The 18,598-nt window shown below is 38.1% G+C and overlaps 1 protein-coding gene across 2 annotated transcripts in view; it reads left to right on the forward strand.

The window, feature by feature from the left end:
- Positions 1-16,997, forward strand: part of FTO (FTO alpha-ketoglutarate dependent dioxygenase) — a 222,274-nt gene extending 205,277 nt beyond the window's left edge. For both annotated transcript variants that reach the window (XM_066194284.1, XM_066194285.1), the window contains one exon: positions 16,403-16,997. In XM_066194284.1, the coding sequence (XP_066050381.1) occupies positions 16,403-16,556 (154 nt within the window). In that variant the 3' untranslated portion in view covers positions 16,557-16,997. The remainder of the gene's footprint in view (positions 1-16,402) is intronic.
- Positions 16,998-18,598: the final 1,601 nt, after the last annotated feature.

Genomic DNA, 18,598 nt, shown 5'->3' on the forward strand with positions numbered 1-18,598 from the left:
ATCTAACCTTTCTTCATCAAATATTCATAAAGGCATGATTCTCAATGATTTTCTGTCTCTTTTCATATTTACAGCTTGTTGTCTTCTTCCTTTTTACTATAATTTGAACACAATTGAAGTCAGATGGAATTAAAGTGGAATTGCTATAGTGGCTACAGTACCTGAAAGCAAAGAATAACTAATTGAAATTTCTTATAAGTCGAGATCATGCTGTACTCTGATGGGACTGCATTAAACAGTCCACGTGTCCTTGCCTTTTGAGGGGTTAAAAACTCAACCCAGATTAAATGGCATCAGTTCTTGGCTTTTGCATAACTGTTTAAAATGTGGGTGCCATGCATCTACAGAAACACACGTGGAGTTGGAATTATGAACTTTTACTGAATCCTTGGACAAGGTATTTGATTCATGAAAAGAAATGCTGTGGGCTCAATTCTTTCTTTAGGTGTAAATAAGACTGACCATTGAACTCTATTCAATTGTGCTAGTGTAAAGCTGGTGTAAAAGGCTGTAGATAAATCAGTTTGATTGAGGCAGTGTAGTACTAGTATGAAATCTGGACTGTGCATCTCTTGCCTTCTAGGAAATTTAAATCTGAAATTTGATTATATATTACCTGTAAAATGATCACATGTCACAGTAGTTTTTGTTTCTAATGAAGTAATTAGACACTTTCAAATATAAAGTATAATGGAAAATATTAAACAGAGATTGATATCCATAAAATATTATGTGATAAATTCTCAGAAATACTTTAGACTGGTATATTTGAGTTTAAGATGATTGGCATATTGCTGTAAACATCCTTTGCATCATGCTATGAACTGAAACTGCCTGTGGGTAGCTCTGGTAGACAATGTGGTGTCACTGTGCTCATTCTCACCAGAAGAGATTGTGGATAAGTGGAAACATTAGAAATTATTTAAAATAAAGACCAGCTTTTTCAATAAGTACAGTGTGCAGAGGATTTTAGATTATTTTTTCTTGACTGGCTCAGATGCTGATTTTCCATGCATTGGGAGCATGTTATTGTGGCACCAGAAGGGGGTTTGGTGTTGATGAGGGCGTAGAAAGTAGTTAAATATGCTCTAGAAGGAGATGAGCTTCCAGGTAAGTGCTATCTACTGGAGCAGTTGATATGCCTTAATTACAACATTTGGTATATTTAAAGTTAGGTGTACAGGTTTTAAGAAATTCATTAACTGAAACTAAATTAAATACTTTGGAGAAAAATGCAAGAAAGCTGTCTTGGAAATAGAAAAAGTTGTTTAAAAAGGCATAAAGACATATATAAAGCTGTTGCTTCACTTCAGCTTTGCAGAGAATTAGAGCAAATCATATGTATCACTTCAGTTATTCCATCCTTTGTCTAAGAAAAGCCCTTTTTATAGCCATAGTAATTATGAAATAAGAGGAATTATTCCATAAATGACAAATATGCTTATTTGAATGCTCAAAACTACTAATTTTCAGAAATTAAATTTTTAATTACCAAAATTAAAAGCTGTCCTAATTTTCCACCATTTTAGAATAAAACTGAAGTAAGTGCCCTTGTTTCTATATAATTAGAGCTTTAAATTAATTGTATAGGGCTTTAAATAAAAGAATTTTATCGGAATGTGTAAAACTGCACTTCCTTTCAGGTGACAACTTTAACTATTACAGATAAAACGTTTATAAACTCCATAAGTAACCTCAATGGCATTTTCAGGTCTGTCTCATATAGGTTCTGATTGCGTGAACTCACAGCTGGTTTATCTTTAGAGGTACATCCAGTGAACTCCTGAAAGTGCAGACTGCTTTAAAGAAGAGAAAGCCAAACAATTAAACATAACTAACATCCTCTAATCAGTTATTGATATGGAGCTATGGTTTATTCTTTACAGCTCAGAACACTGCAGCACCATAAAGTTAAATGAGATACCCCAGACCATATTCCAATTTGGGGACAGAGTCAGAAGTTACACAGAAAGTCCATGAAAGGAGGTGTGTGCGCTCTCACCATTATTCAGTATTTGCTTCTTTCTCAGAAATAAACCCTCAAAAATCATAAAAATATACCACACATATTTATTCATTGTTTGTGCCTAAATTAGCAGAATTCTACTGGGAAAATTATGGTGAAAATACCATATTTTTACTATGACCAACATAGGAAGAACTTCAATGGGCTTTTCATAGATTCATGACAAAGAAAATATCTTCAAAGGGTTTATAGTAAATAAAGAAAGAACCTCGTTATTCACTAGCACATGGGATGTAATAAAGAGAATCTGAAACCAAATATTGGTGTGGAAGAACTGGTTAAAACCAAGAGATTCCCGCCCTCTCTTTTCCATATCACCTTATTTTATGAGGTTCTGGCAGTCTGAAAATTTACAATAACCAGTTGTTGATGCAATGAAATGGTCACCAGCATTCTAGTGCAGTTGATTACTCAATCATAATAAAGATATAGAAGGAAACTGCACTGGGCTCTAATACATTTCATATTATATATGTAATTTGTTTTCTGTAGTGAGCTAATTATGTTTTAATAAGTCAAACTGCTTACTCTCGTGGGAATATGAGGGAGGATTCAGTACAGGGAAAACACACAGAGTTTGTAATTTAGGCACATATTGAAAGCATGGGTTTAGTCTGTTTGTATTGTGAAGACAGTGCTTTAAAGTGTCTGGCATGTGTTTACAGGTTATTTCCTGTTAACACTTCCTTCCTGGTTATTGTGCCAAAGTTATGCTCCTCTTTAGCTGACAGAATCTTGACACGGACTCTGAGTTTAGAATGTTTTCACGTTTAGAGAATTTGGGATTATCAGTGTAATTATACTTAGTGAATATAATAAATATAATTAGTGCAGTGAGTGTGGCTTAGTGCTCCAGGTGAATCTCAGGCCTTTCACCTCTGTAACTGCATCCTAAGAGTGACCACCCAGTCAGCAGCCTCCTGAGAAACTGGTTTTCTCTCAGTCCCTTAGCAAGGGCAGAAGGTTACTGGGGCTAATCAAGTTGGTCTTGTGGGTAGCCAGTCAGGCTTTATGGCTTCCCAGGTGACCTTGGTCCTGTAATGTACCGTAAAGGACTGGATTTCTCCATTAATAGTTTGTTTGTGAGAGCTGGAAAGGCAACTTGTAATACAGCTGCTTTTCCTGCTTCTTCCATAATGACATTCTGAACAAGCAAGATGATGTCCTTTGATTCAATGTGACCTTGTATTTTTGGTGATTGCATGATGTCTTTAGAGAAAATAAGTAAATGAAGATATAAACATGCTGTTTAGTTATATATTCCATATATTTAATTTTTTCATAAATTACATCACAAAATGTAATATTAATTAAGTATGTGTGTGTGTACATACCTTTTGGGCAATTCTCTTTTCAGTTAAACCTATGTGTATTAAACATTAGACTTATACCTGTCTATATCAACTATAAGGGAATGGGGGATATGATGCTTCCCAAAAGGTTTTTTTTTCCCCACATAAGGGTTTTTCTCTCCCTGGTGGTGTTGGCTTCAAAGGCTAAACTGATTTCTTTGGGGCTTTGAGAACTCTTCTGTCTTCTTTCATTCTCCTGGGCATCTTTTCCACTTAGAATGTATAATTTTACAGCAGGATCTATTACAAGGAGCTTTGAAAGTCTTATTCAAAGTAAGCTCATTAAAGAATGGATATAGGAAAGTTTGGGCATCATTGTATTTGGGATTTTTATGTCAGTTGTTTTGACTTCTAACACAAGCTACTGAATTTTGTTCCTTTATGACTGTGCTAGCTGTGTAACTGCATGGTTTCCAGGCCAGAATCTTTTCTTGATTTGCAGATGTCAGAAATTAGGAATGTTCTGTTTCTTTAACAGTTTTTCCCAGTGTGTGATTGACTTCACTGTAAAAAACAGGCATATTTGAATATCTCTGGGTTCTTTTTCAAATTTCAGGCCCCACTGCTACACTCTTCCATGCAAGATAGTTTCCTTCAATCTATCATTTTAAATCTGATAAGTGAAGAAAATTGAATAGATTATCATTATCATATGTTTTTCACCTGTCTCCGCAGTCTCTTTTCACTGCTTCCTTCAACTTACTTCTAATAGGCTGGAAAGATGGTTATTCCATGTTATTCTCATTTTGTTTGTCCATCAACATTTGTTTTCCGGAAAAAGTGCACTGATTTTCATGTTTTATATATTCATGTTATCTGTCAAATGAGTCCTGTACCAGATTTTCTATTGCCTGATGAACTGCTACAGAGCCTGTGGATCCCAGGAGCACTCCATCTCCCTTGTCATGATAGTGGTGCTCTAACAGTTTATAGTTTCCAGAATTCAAATCAGCGTTATTAGGCCACAGAGTTCTTCAGTCTGGTCCAAGTTAATTACCCAACATAGTGCCAGATATCAACATCTCCAAGAGGCTGTGTGCAAAGGTGGACGTGGTTTGTGTGGATGTATTCTGGAACAAGCTGAGAAAAAACAGGTTTGAACACTGCTAAAAACTTGGTGGCACAGCCTGAGCTGACTTCTGCCAAATGGGAGTTTTGCATTGGTGGTGAATTATTTAATTCCTAAAATTCAGCAATGCAGAGAACACCCTTTGTTGCTGTTTAAAGCCCAAAGTTGTCATAATGCAAAGGTGTTCTCTTGAAGGTATTTAAAGACTTCTGGTTAAAAAGGCCACAAATATATCAAGAAGATTTGCCTAGTTTAAATTATGAGACAAATGTAAATGGGCAGTATTTTTCTAATATCTTGTCAGGAGGAACACAGGAAAAAAAAGCAATAAGTGCAAGGAGCATTCCTGAGGGGCCTGAAAGAACAGGTGGTTAGAGTGTGATTTCACCTTGGCTGTGCAGACAAGCCAAGATTAGGTAAACTGGACCTGATGAAGTCATTATGTCTTGGAAAAGGGAGATAAAGCTGATAGCTGTTATCAGAAATAGCTGAGCCAGGCCTGTCAGTGTTGGGGCAGGCAGCAGTGTCCTCCCTGCTCAGTCGTGGTGAAATGCTGGAAAAGCTCGAGTGAAAGTGCAAAGGACGAACTCTGTAGGAGAAGGTCTAAGTAAATGGGCTTCTCATCTTCCTGAGGAATGTCATTGACTTCCCCAGATACTCCTACTGCACTTCAGTGAGCAGGATAGAGGGTGAAATTTCCGTGTAGAACTGCATATATCTGAAAAGTACGAACTACAGATTTATAACTCCTCAAGAGCATTCAAGAATTGAAGAAAGAAAAAGGGACACCTGCTGTTTGGACTGAAAAGAGGAGGATTATAATGCTGCTGCCAAAACCCTTAAAGTTTCCATTCATTTCTTGGCATTGTGACAGGCTGGAGTAATAGCATTTCAGCAGAGAAAAAGGTGACCACATTGCATTGTAGATTGATTTGATCACAATATTATTTGAAAAAGCAAACAGTGTAGGAGGGATATTAGGTCAGTTGCATACTCAGGGAAGCAGTTTTTCTTGTAACAGGAAGATAAAAAATTTCACCAGCAGTTCATTGTAAGGAAGCTCAGCTGGCAACCTATAAACTAGGAAAAATGGAGTCTGAAATATAACATTCCTAGACAAAATAAAACAAATAGAAGGCCAAATTCATCCACTTTTCATAAAGTTGAAATAACTATTCTTTAGCAGACACAGAACAAAGGAAGACAAAACAGTAGGTCTCTTACGTGAGTAGTGAAATGGATATTTTCCATGATGTATATATCTTGATTTTCCATGAATTTGCACAAAATATCAAGGGATGGACAGTAAATGGCACCCAACAACAAAAGATTTCTGTTTACTTGGCATCAAAAAATTATACCATTATCCAAAGAATTTCAACCTGACAGTGTAATGTAGGTTACTTGACAGAAACCCCCGAGAAGTTCCTCTGGTAGGTTACTGAAATCCTGCATTACTTCAGGTAACATGCAGCAGATTTTTGCCCGTGAGTTGGAACATTCAGTGTAGCACAGGGACTAGAGACTAAATGCAGAGAGGGATTGGGGTAGAGATAGGATGGCTGCCTCAGGTCCTTAAGAGAAGTTGCAGATAATCCTGTATATGTGTGTGGCTGTGCTTTGTGCACCTCCCAGGCCCTACACAGTGGAGATTTTCAACCTGTGCTGAACCCGAAATATGTTTGAAAGTTCCACTGAGCTAAATGAGATTTGAATGTGTGACTATGCATTTTGCTCAGAACTGAGAGAAGATTGAATCAGGTCCTTAATTAACTAATATAAGAGGTCTTTGGAATTCTGGTGTGGTGTTTTGGGAGGAATTATATGATAAAATAACGTGAATAGCCTTGCAGGTCCGGCAGCACAGCAGATGTTGGCCTTTCTTGTTAGCAAACTTTGGGTTTTCTCACCATTTCATGGTAAAGAGTAAGTCAAGAGAAAGCACCTAGTTGAATTGTGCCTTGCAAATACTACAAAATAACCCATCTGAACTACTCATAAGGCATTAGCACCATATACTTTATTATAATTGGACTGTTTCCTGTGGCAATAACTTCAAGAAGAATTTCAAGAGTAGTTGCATTATCTATTGAGAAGCAATTTTTTACTTTCTTTGGAGGCAAGATAGTTTTACGAATAACTCTGAAGTTGGCTCTGAAGGCCACTTCAGTCATCCATAGATCTTACAATATTATGTTACCTTCTTTCGTTTCAAATTCACAGCATAAGAAAGAAAAAGAATGACATAAATTGGATGTTAGAAGAGTTCTGAAGATAGACATCAGAAGAATTCAAGAGTAAGAAGAGAACTCAGCATTATTTGTTATTTTCTGTCCTAAAGTAAAAAGAGAACAAAGCATCAAAAGCATCAGTAGTGAGAGAGTGAGCTCAAAGCCAGGACTATATATCATAACATATAAAACAAGTGAGTTGGCACCACCAGAAGGTCTAAAGTCTTAGTCTGTGGTTTAAAGTCATTGATATTGCAGTCAGAAAGATCTTTCAACTGCAGAAGTAAGATGAAGAGCTGTATGCATTTGTTGCAGTAGAAATTTTAGGTTTTGCCTGCTAGTAGCATTTTGGTACTCATTAGGGTGAATAAGTGTTCATGGTGCTGAGAGAATTCAAGTCCACTGATAGGATGGACTACCAGTGGATATAGATCAGAATCTTGCTCTTTTTGTAAGTACTTTTGAGAATAATGGCTGTGAATGTAGGCCAGGATCAGGTACATGTACTTTATCTTGTGTTTAAATGGATTGAATGCAATCACATTCCATAAACTAGAGCATATTCCAGTCTAATAACTTTAAATCATCATCCAGTCTTTACTGGAATTTTCGTTGGTTTTTAAAAATATTGCAGAATTACCTTAATTCAAAAATTTTGAAGTATAGCGATGCTGAACATGAAAGCAAGTAAAGAAATATATTTCTTCATATTGTATCTGGGCAATGGTAATTATTTACAAATGAAAGTAGAAAAGGATATTTCAAATCTCTATATAATGCTTGCAGGTATTTGAAATGCAAAGGGTAATAGAAAAAGTTCTGACGTCTTGCTTGGTAGTCAGAAGGATTTATTCCACTTGTAGAGAAGAAGCTTGTTGAGCATATTGTTGCCATATTATTTTTATTTGCGCCTGGAAGTACTGTCACATTTCCTGGGATATCAAGTCTATTTCTCTGCCAGCACTGGAATTTTTTTTTTTTTTCTGGTATGTTTTTATAGTGATTTATCCATAAAATATCACTGAATAAAGCAGCAGCCATGGAGAAATTCTGCAGTGGTTGAAATGTGATTTGTTACATGAGGCTTCCTTTATTTATTCCTGAAGTCCTACTTCCTCTTGGGCCTCTCTGCTCTTCTGGTATCTGTTTTCTCATTTCCCTATTACTTGTTCCCTCTTGCATCCATTTCACCTCATGTTGACCTTAAAGAAACTGTGTTTTAGCCCACAGGATTGCATTGCTCTTACAGTAGGAGTTCCAATATATGTTATAAACATTCTGGTTGCAGGCTACAGCCAAGGTGCACAACACAGGGAAGACAGTGTCGTTCTGCTGCACAATAAACCTTCAGTTTTGTTTGTTTCTTTGTTTCCTAAGCCTCTTAGGAGTTCAAGGCCGTAGCTCTTGATAGAAGATGTGGTAAAAACTCCTCTTATATGTCTGTGAGTGTATATAATGTATATATGTGTAAAGAGAGAGATGTATGTATGTGCATACCTGTATTTATGCCTCAAGTTATAGTGATAAACAAGATTTTAATTTCAGTCTTGAGAGAGTCTTGGAGTTGTTTGGCTCTCGCATGTGGTGCTTGGTATCCATCTGTCATGCTATCTATCATCTATCATCTATCCAAGCTTCCTTTTGGCTACTGAAATGTGCAAATTCACTGAAATGGAGCAAAACAGGCAAGAGGTGCATCTTAGTAAGATTCTGAGAGGATCCAGGTAGTTTCTGAGGCAGGATCTCCATCTGGTGTCACTGTTCCTTGTGAGCCATACATACACTAAAGGACTGCTCCGTGTACAATCCACCTGGAGTCCTTGCACAGTGGTTACTACACATGTCTAAGGTCTACAGTTGCATTCAGCTGCCAAGTGCTGCCACTTCTGCATCACCCTTGCTTTGGTCCTGATGGAAGTTGGGGGATTTTGGGGGTGGGTTGTATTTGCAGCCAGCAGGAGTGGTGCAAGAAGGATTACATTGCTTTGATGCTGAGAAGATACAGATCCTTTCTCTCCAGACTGATTTAAGGATCAAGTAATGTGGTTGCTGTTAGTTGCATTCAGTCATGTTTCCTTTGATTTTACTTTCCTTATGTAACAGGGATTTGTCATACAGCAGTTGACTTTTATTAATGTGAAAAGGTGCCTTATGGAAAAACATACACTCAAAAGGAAAATGTTTTAGCTTTCTTGCAGTAGGGCAGAGCCTCCAGATCCTGAAGTTCTTTGGAAAATGGGATGGTTTCTTTTAAATGAGGTGGCATTAAATGGGAGGGCCATCCTCCTGCTGTGTCATTTAAAATGATCCTATGTTTACATTTTTGCTTACCTATATGACTTTCACATAAAAAGAGTGCAAAAAATAAAGTGAAAGAGTAAATGATGCTGGAAGGATCGTTAACTTTTCAGATTACATTCTTTTGGAAAATACGGTGCCTTTCAAAAAACGTGCCATATGATGCCTCAGCCCCAGATCTTCCAGCAGTCTAGTACTGGCAAGGGAGGGCATCTGTAGCCCCCTGGGAAGTGGGCTGTGGGGATTTCCTTTTCTCCTCTTTGTTGGTTTTTATTTCCATTTCCTTTTCCTCTCTTTTTTTCAGTCATTTAACGCTGTTCTGCACAACAGAGGGGAGCATCTGGCCCCGAGTAAACACCCAATAAAATAAGTGGGGGAAGTTCACAGCTCCCTTGGTGCTATTGCGTCTGTCTGTCTGGTTGTGGACTCAACAAGATAACCGTGCATCAAATTACATTGTCCAGGCTATCTTCACAACCAGAAGTGCTTGAAACCTTATTTTAATAGAAGCTTAGATTCTGGAGAATACTGTAAAATCTCTCCGAAGGCCCTAAATCAGCAATTCCATCTGTGTTTCTGCAAATGTAGAGGAACAATGCCCCAGCTGATTATGCAAACGGAATGAAAATAGTTATTTTAAAAGTGCATAAAATCGATACTTTGGGGAAAACAAGTCAGCTGTGTTTATACTCAGCATATAGCAGACATTTTGCTTCTTTGTCTGAGAAAATCATAGGAAAGCGAGGATTGCAAGTGAAATAAAACAGCCGATCATACAGTGCAGCAGAGGGGACTGGAACATCAGATGTCTCAGAAAAGGCTTAGAGAATTTTAGGTTCCTTCTGAGAGAATATAAATTATATTGAGGTTGATATATTTGTACGTTTGAAGTCAAAGCCAAATATTCTTAACACGGTGGGAATAACTCCCTTCCCGTTGCTGATCATGAAAAGTATGTAACTAAATCTATGTCTGTAGTGCTGAAAATTTCCTCCTAAATGCTGTCTCTTCTGGACTAATGGGATTTTTTGCAAGTATTGGTGTGAAGGGGTGTGCATATAAATATGTATAAACGTGCTTCTCATACAGTCAGGATACATTTCTTGTACACATATTATTCTTAAAACAGGAAACAAAGGCATCTGAGAAACAGGACTGAAAGGGAACAATTTTTAGATCTTTAAGTTAAATTGGATTAAACTTCATCTTTCAGCAAATGCCATGTTATTTATTCAGTGTTTCTCTGGGGGATTTCCCTCCCCCCTACACTTTATAGTGAGTAGCGATGTTCCTTAATTAAAAAATCAAACAAACATGGAATTGAGGCTGCCCCACACAGACGTTCTCCTGTGGGAATAGGAGGTGCTGGTTTTCTCATGGACAGTTTCTGGGTCTGTTGGACACAAAGGAGGGGAAAAGCTGTGTCTGGGGAAGTCAAATTCACATCATGCCTCTGATGCCTGGACTGTTCTCTGTGCTGCAGGGCTATCCCCTAGGTGTTGCCCTTTACAGGGGAGAGCTGGTGGACATGGTGAGGGAGGTCACTGATAAACTCATCAGAAGTCGGATAGATTTCTGTTTATTAATTACCCCACAGTCGAGATTACTGTCTTGGAGACAGGAGATTCTTGTTTCCTGTTTTCTTTCATTCTTTCCACCCAGAGCTGGAATGTTTCTGAGGTTTCAGGGCTTTACAATCCCCACTCTGTAGCTGAAACAAACCATTATCCTTTTCCTTAGTTTCTGAGCTAAATAGTTTGGAAAGACTGAAGTACATTTTGACAGATTTTAATTAGTATTGTGGGAGGAAAGTATTTTAAGTTCTTTACAGTTAAGACAAAGCAAAATGGGTTTTTTAAAAAGTTTTTTGAGTTTTATCTATTTCTGCAAATGCATATGGAGTGCATTGGTGCACCACTTGAAAAGTCTTTTGGTTGGACTTCACCAGTGCTTTGGTTGCTGTCATTTCAACATGTGGAGGGTTTTTCTCATATTCACCTGGTTTACTATTTGAGTAATAATAGAAACTCTGACATTTTCAAGCTGATGCAACTGTCGTTTCACCCTGTTTAGTGTCAGGTTCATTGATCTCTTCCCTGCCTCTCTGTGGAACAGCAAAATGCACTCTGCAGGCCAGTGTTAAAGATGGATTCTGCTATAGATTCACTTTGTCAAAATGCACACAAGGCTGGCTGTTTTCAGGCTATCCTACTTTGTCATCAGTGATGCCTCAGGATATTGTAGCCAGCATCCTCATTTCCAGTGGAATGGTTTATTTTGAAGGCATAAAGCTCTTGAGTCAGTGACTGTAAACTTTGGTTCTGTGGTAAGGGCCAAAAGCACCAGTGACATGAGCCATTATCAACTTCTGAAAGAAGCAGACGGAGAGATCATCTGACGTGCCAGTAAATGTATTTGTTCTTGCATCTTTGTGCAGCTGATACTTCTTTTTTCTTAGATTAATATTTAGCTGACATTTTCTTTTCAAGTTTCTTATCTGGAAACAAACTCATTTTGTCCCCTCTATAAATGCAGTCCTGGTCTCAGCCATTATTTATGTCTGGGCACACTGTAGTTACAGCACATGAAAGAACATCAGCAATGACTTATTGTAAATGGGACAGACTTCATGGGAATGCACTGGGGATTAGATGTCCAAAAGAATGAAGCACTGCACTCTTTCCATCTGGCCACTTCATTTCACTGCCTGTTTGGGACCAGTACTTCTAAAATCTAGTTTTCAAAGTCAAATATTGATTTAATTTGTTTTGTTCTTAAAAGGTAAAGAGTAAACCTGGGAAGGTTTTATGTGTGCAGAGTCGCAGGAGGGACAAGCAGGAAAGAACTGAAAGAAATGCTTTCTGCCTAAGTTGGAAATTTTCTGATTGATTAATTTAAAAAACTAAGAAAATCTTTGGTCTAGAGTGGACTCAGTAACTTTTAAAATGTCAGTTTTGGCACGAAAAATTGGAATTTTTTTGTGATATAGGCATATAACAAAAGTATTTCAGTATATTCATATTTTCTCCATCCTCTGATTTTCAGTAAATAGTCTTTAGGGTGTTCTAGCTGAAATACTGATTCTATATGTGCTATTTCTTCTAAAATTAGTTAACTCAGAAGTCAAGCTTTCAATATTTTTTGACTATAAACAAGTTAAGCTCCAGCTCCCTGTGTAGATCGCGTGTCTTGGATTAGTTCTCCAGAAAAAAACTCTGGGACAGCATAGAACGGGTTTCCCTTGGATACAGGGGTTCCAGGCTGGAGTACTGAATGCATTGGTGTTAGTAAAGGGATCCAAATGCTTTTTTCTCCCTGAGCCATTGTTTTAAAAGTTACCCTGAAGTTTTGAATAATAGTACAGTAACACCTTTATTCCAGCATGAATGGAGGGAGAAAATAGCTCCCCATATAAAACATAACACTTCAGGAATGCTGGAGGAAGTGTGTATGGGTGAGTGAGTGCTTTTGTACCTGCAGGGCAAATGTCCCATCCTCCTTTTCTGACCATATCAGTGCATGGGGAAATTAGCCAGACCCATTTTCCTTGTCTTACCCTATGAATTTCCATGTTGTCTCCATTGGTCTTTGAACTGCCTGGCATAGGCAACTAAATTAGTTCCATCTTGGAAACAGGACTGTTTGTATCCTCTCCTCACTCTTAATGTGCCTGTGCAGTCAGTCTGAGCCACAGATTGACCCCTATTGATCTGATTTGACTAGACTTCTGTGGAGTAGACAAACAGTGCAAGAGAATCCAGGGACTCTAACTCACAGTACCTTATTTAGGTTCCTAGGTAATAATTCTTATTTGCATTAATCACATTCATTAGCAGAACCCGAGGCTGCCTCTTGCCTTCTGTGCATTCCTGTTCCTGACAACAGAACAAAAAGGTATCTGCTCTGAAGAAAGTGTTTTAAGTATATTGACAGCTGATACTTAATAGTTGCAAAACTTAACTATTAGAAAAAAGAGGTTTTTTTCAAATCAATGACTCACGCATTACTGTAAAATATATTGATTAAAAACAAAGTCATTTAGTCAGTAGAGTGATGCAATACTGAAATAAATTTATCCTTTGACTTTTGCATTAACCTTTTATTGACTGCTTGCATACTCATAATTAACACACTTTAGCTAGCTTGGTTAATTTTAGCATTGTGATCAGTGTCCTCTAATGTAGATGACACCCTGATCATCAAAAATCAGTGCAGTCCAGGGAACCATGACCAGGCAAGAGTCTGTCTCAGGGAATGCACACCTGCCCATGGAGATATCAGCCACCTTCCAGGGAAAGCATCGTGTGCTGTTATGCAAACAGTCAAACAGTCACAGAAATGTTTGTCATCACTTAGTTGAACATTGGTAAATATTAATGAGCAAAGTCCATTTGTCAAAAACAGACAAAAAGGTTATGAAAAATCTGAGAACTTTAGAGGGTAGAGGTAGTGAGAACGTGCTCTTCAACAGTAACTAAAAATGAGCTTTTTAAATTGGAACTGTCACAAGTCTTGATTGTTCTAGTAAGAAAATAGGGACCATGGTGTTTTGTGCATTCTATAAACAAACAATTCTTTCTGTAATATGTTGTGGGACACTTACTGTCAAGGTGTTGCAGCTAAATTGATCTGAAATATATCACAGCAGTTTTCCTGTTCTCCCGCTGCAGATAAAGTATTCAAGGTATCTATTCTGTATTTCAGAGTTTGTGTGATTTCCACTCTTTACACACTTTTTACATATAATATGCACAGGTTAGTCCTATTTTCTTTTGGAGTTTTGACTCTAGTAAATCAACAGTTTTTAATTGATATGGAATATTCTCATTACTTACAATATTGTAAGCCTTCATACTTTCCCACCACCACTGCAGCTCGATGTTTGAACACTCTTTTTCTTTACTTTTATTTATCAGGAGTTATTGTTGCTAAATCGTATTAACTGTCAGATACAAAGAATTTTAAATAGTTCTGTGCAATCGTTTAGATGTCTTTGATTGTTCTGCTTCAGTTTAAAATGTTACTATGCTTTTGACAAGATCTTCAGCTCTGTTCCACTGCAAGTCTGAGGGCCTGACACACTTCCATTCCTCTAATCCTTCACATGGAATAGGCTACAGCTAAAACCTCCCAGCTGCATGATTGCCTGGAAGTTCAGGCACGTGCCTGGTTGTGGGGAGACCTCTCTGGTAACAAATACAGAGAAGGGAAAGTAGCAAGTAGTGGCTCTTGGGCTGTCCTGGCGCAGCATCACCGTGACTGCTACCACGTTTACAGCAACAAAATGTGAGGGAAAAGCTGGTCAATCTGTTTGTGTGAGAGTGCAAGGAAAAAAAAGACATGAAAGGTAAAAAAAGGGCTCTGAAATGCTGAGGAAGCTAAAGGTTGATGTATCTTTTCTCTCAGTGAAAACTGTTGATAATAAATGTGGGAGAGAGAGAATGTTTATTTTTATTATGATTATTAGCTGAGTTTTGTGGATCACATAACATGCCTGTAGTATTTACTGTCTGAGCTTTGTGATTTGTCATCTGCAATAATCTCTACATGGTTAATTTATCCATTTTTAGATGGAAATGCTTAAACTGGAATGTCTTATACTACTCACCAAACTGAGTGTATTATTTTGTGCCAAGACAGAAAATAAAGCAAGCTTTTAAAAGCCTTATAGAGTTATGCTGTAATTAGTTTCAGCTTCCTCTGCATATTAATTTTCTCCCATTCCTTTATATAATTTGGAAAATGTCTTCAGAACATGATGGCACAATCAGTTAAGTACCTTTCAGAACTCACACACTAAACTGCATTTGCTATAACAACTATTATAAAGCAGCCAGCAAAACAAATCCTCTGTTATTCTGTACAGTGCAGCTTATCAATGCAAACAGTTTAATATTTATGCTAAGAGGATTGTCACAAGTAGCTTCTGTTCCTTTAATTCTTGTTTTAAATAAATAATGAGAACATTTAAACACATTACTCTTCCCAGGGCCCTGAGGTCGGCTAATCTTATTATTTATGAAGTGATGTGCTACATAATAGTACTTAGTGCATGTTAACAGATGCTATTATCAGGGGCTGATGTGGAGAGCTGAAGATATATTGGAATGCTATGTGTTAATACTGTCCTTGTAGTGTAATGTACGATGGATTGAGTGCCCGGGATGCTGGTGCAGCAATTAACCACCCACCAACATGGGTGTAAAGCTGAAGTATGTTTTCTCATGGGGATTACACTGCTATTAATAATTCCCAGGAGAAGAAGACATCTTTCATTTGGCAACAGTCTCTTCCAGAAGGTCAATGGTGTGGACAAGGAAGTTGCCTCTGTCAGTATTCTTAGAGTTCATTCTACTGAGGTGAAAGACACATGTATGTTTAAAACAACTTTAAAGTTCTTACAAAAAATGTTGTAGAACATGAATTTTAAAAAATGTCACACAAGAGATAAAAGTGTGTTACTGCAATTTGGTTGTTATCTCTTTAAAGAGCTATATGGACCTGCAGTATTTACCAAAATTTAGGTAATTCTCAGAATTTTTCTTTGTTCTGCCCCACTGCAAATATATTAACTGATTAATCAGCAATGTGCAAATTATTTGAGGGGAAGGGAAATGAGAGAAGAGGAAATCCTCCTTGAACTGTGACAATGTTTTTGATGCAGCATGTATTACAGTCTAATCTTTAGAGATGTGATGGTTGCCACTTATAAAAACTTTCCTCTGCAGGCTGCGGTTCAGTTGAATATTATAATTAGACTTCACTAGTATTGATGAATAATCCATTTAATAAAAAACATTGTAATTTAAACATTTTCTCTGGGGACTAACATACACTAACCTCTTAATTTAATTTTATTGAAGTTTTGCCCACCCATTCATCATTGAAAGTTGTTATTAACCTCCATTTCCATTTTTCTTTATAGAATTTTCTCTTTTTATATTGCTTTTTTCAGTGCTAAGCAGGTTGATACACTTGTAAATCTCCAGAATCTACAAAGCTAGTCTGGCTTCTTTAATGTTGTTTAATCTATCCCCCCTGACCTTAATGCAGTAAATTCAGTTTAATCTTTCTCAATAATCTAGTAATACATTGGAAACCAGCAAACATTTAAATCTGATAATGATTTAATCACATACTTTAAATAACAGCTGAGATAATGAAAAAATAATTCACCATATAAAGGAACACTAACTGAGTTTTCTCTGTGATTGGCTTTTTGAGAAATCCCTATAGAAAATACAAAGCCTACAACAGAAATCAACCTCACTGGAAATGTGCAATCCGTTTGGTGTCAGAAGATGTCGTATTTCTTTTTTATTATCATCTTTCCCTTTAAATTAATGCTCAAATGTATCCTTGCTGAGTATTCAGTTTCTTGATACAGTTTTACTTAAGTGGTTTGTCTGCTTACCTTTCTTTTCAGATGCCAGTCAGACGCAGCAGAGAGCTTGCCAGAAGACCAGAAACCAGAATGCCATCCCTTCTGGACAGATGATGATGAATGTAATATGCCTCTGCCATATGATCTAGAAGAAGTAATTGCTTATCTGCAAAATCTTGTTCAATGGATAGAATAACAAGTGACCTTCCAGCCTAGAATTATTGATGTTGGTCATCTGGGGAGAAGCTTTGTCGTTATCATAAATCTTTTCAGCTTTATGATTCCTTGATCATATGTTATTTTTTGTGTCAATGCAGATTTTGCCAGTCTTTACACAGTACCTTAGTTACTGTCTCACAATAAAAAGACCAGCCCCCAGATTTACAGAAGTGTGTGTTTTTTGAGACCTGAAGTCCAGAACACCAGCCTTAGTTCCCTCCTCTTCCACTCCAATTCCCATTGACTCAGGGATATCTGTGTTTCACAGGATGACAGAATGGGTCAGGTTTGAAGGGACCACAGTGGGAACATCTGGTCCAACTCCCTGCTCAAGGAGAATTACTCAGAGCCCAGGATTGTATCCAGCCAGTTCTGGAATGTCCCCAGTGAGGGAGACTCCACAGGCTCTGGCCAGTCTGTTCAGTGCTCGGGCACTGCACAGCAAAGGAGTCCTTGCTCATCTCCAGGTGGAACTTCCTGGGCATCAGCTCCTGCCCCTTCCCCTTCTCCCATTGCTGGGCACCAGGAGCAGAGCCTGGTCCATCCTCTGACACCTCCTGCAGACACTGACAGACATCAATAATGTCCCCTCTCAGCCAGCTCTTCTTGAGGCTGAGCAGGCCCAGCTCTGCCATGTTTTGGCATGTTCCCTTGGTGTCTAAATTTCACCTTCCATGAGTGCCTAGAACTGTCTCTGGCCTGGCAGGTTTGAGCAACCAAGGTGTAGCTCACACCTGTGGCAAAGCATGTCCTGGGCATCCTGATGAGAGGCCAGCTTGGGGTGAGCCTGCTGGAGATCTTCAAAACAGAGCTGGGAATTCTCCATCCAGTGACACAAAGGGGCAGGAGGTACTGGAGATACTCCTTCGTGCAGTGGCTCCTTCTTAGACCATTTCTTCAGATGAGGAATTCTGTAGGAGCATTCTAATGTATACCCCAAGACTTTCTTATTGTTTTGCCTCATGGCAACTGAGTACTACAAAGAGAGGTTTCTGATGTGAATCTATACCTCCTGGGCTCCCTGCAATTCAGAATTCAGTTCCCAATCATTGCTTTGTTTCTGCATGTTGTCAATCCTGTTCTGAGGTCAAGTTTCCCAGTGCTTTGCCTAAAGAGCTTATGGAACTAAGTAAGACCTTTCATTTGGGTTGTTTGGTCCACTGAGAAACTAGATCTAGATTGTGTGATACTGGGTATTGCAGCATCAAGTGAGATACATGAGCACAAACCCAGAAAACTATGAGAAATGAAGCTGTTTGTGATGTTTTGTCGTAATGTGCTACAGAAAGGGCAGTTCTGTGTGGGATGATACAGGGTGCTCCTGAATGAGATAGAGAATTTTGATTTGGTAAATTACTGTTTTAACTGAACTGGTTGGACTGGTGTCCAACTTTGCCACAAAAAGCAGAAAATCATTACGGTGAAAAAGCACTCAGGCTGTATTACCACTACAAAAGAAGCCAGCAAGATTCAGAGTTTGACGTTGGCACCAAGAAATGAATATGCCTCCTCTGTTAATGTGGTGTTTAAAGTCTCTGCTGAGGCCAGACTCACCCAGAACACACCAGCTTTCTGTATTGGTAATGTGCTGTGTGTGTGGATGAGGCTTGTACTCCTGAAAATTGTGCTTTTGACAGTATAACATATGCCAGACCTCCCTGGAGCTAAGGAAGCTGTGCCAGTAAAAATTCAGTTTTAGTGGTATAAAACTATGTCCGCACCTACCAGCTTTTGCCAGGACAATCATATCAAGGAGAGATTGTACCTCATAAGACTTTTGGTAAAGCTGTGCCAGCAAAAGTATAAATATCTGAATCAAGTGTTTCCATTGTAGTCCTGGGCTTCTGTGAAAACTTCTAGTTACCCTGTCAAATGTAAAGACTCTCTGAAGAGTAACTTATTACTTAAACTAGGTTTGGTAATATTACCTTGATCCACACATTTATCTGTTGTCTCTTGTGCCACAGATTTCATAATATTTGGAAATACTGCCATGGGCATAGTTTTCACTTTCCTGCA

The sequence above is a fragment of the Chamaea fasciata genome, unplaced genomic scaffold, assembly GCF_029207755.1.
Source record: "Chamaea fasciata isolate MVZ Bird 193981 ecotype frontalis unplaced genomic scaffold, bChaFas1.0.hap1 SCAF_12, whole genome shotgun sequence".
Classification (NCBI taxonomy): Eukaryota; Metazoa; Chordata; class Aves; order Passeriformes; family Sylviidae; genus Chamaea; species Chamaea fasciata.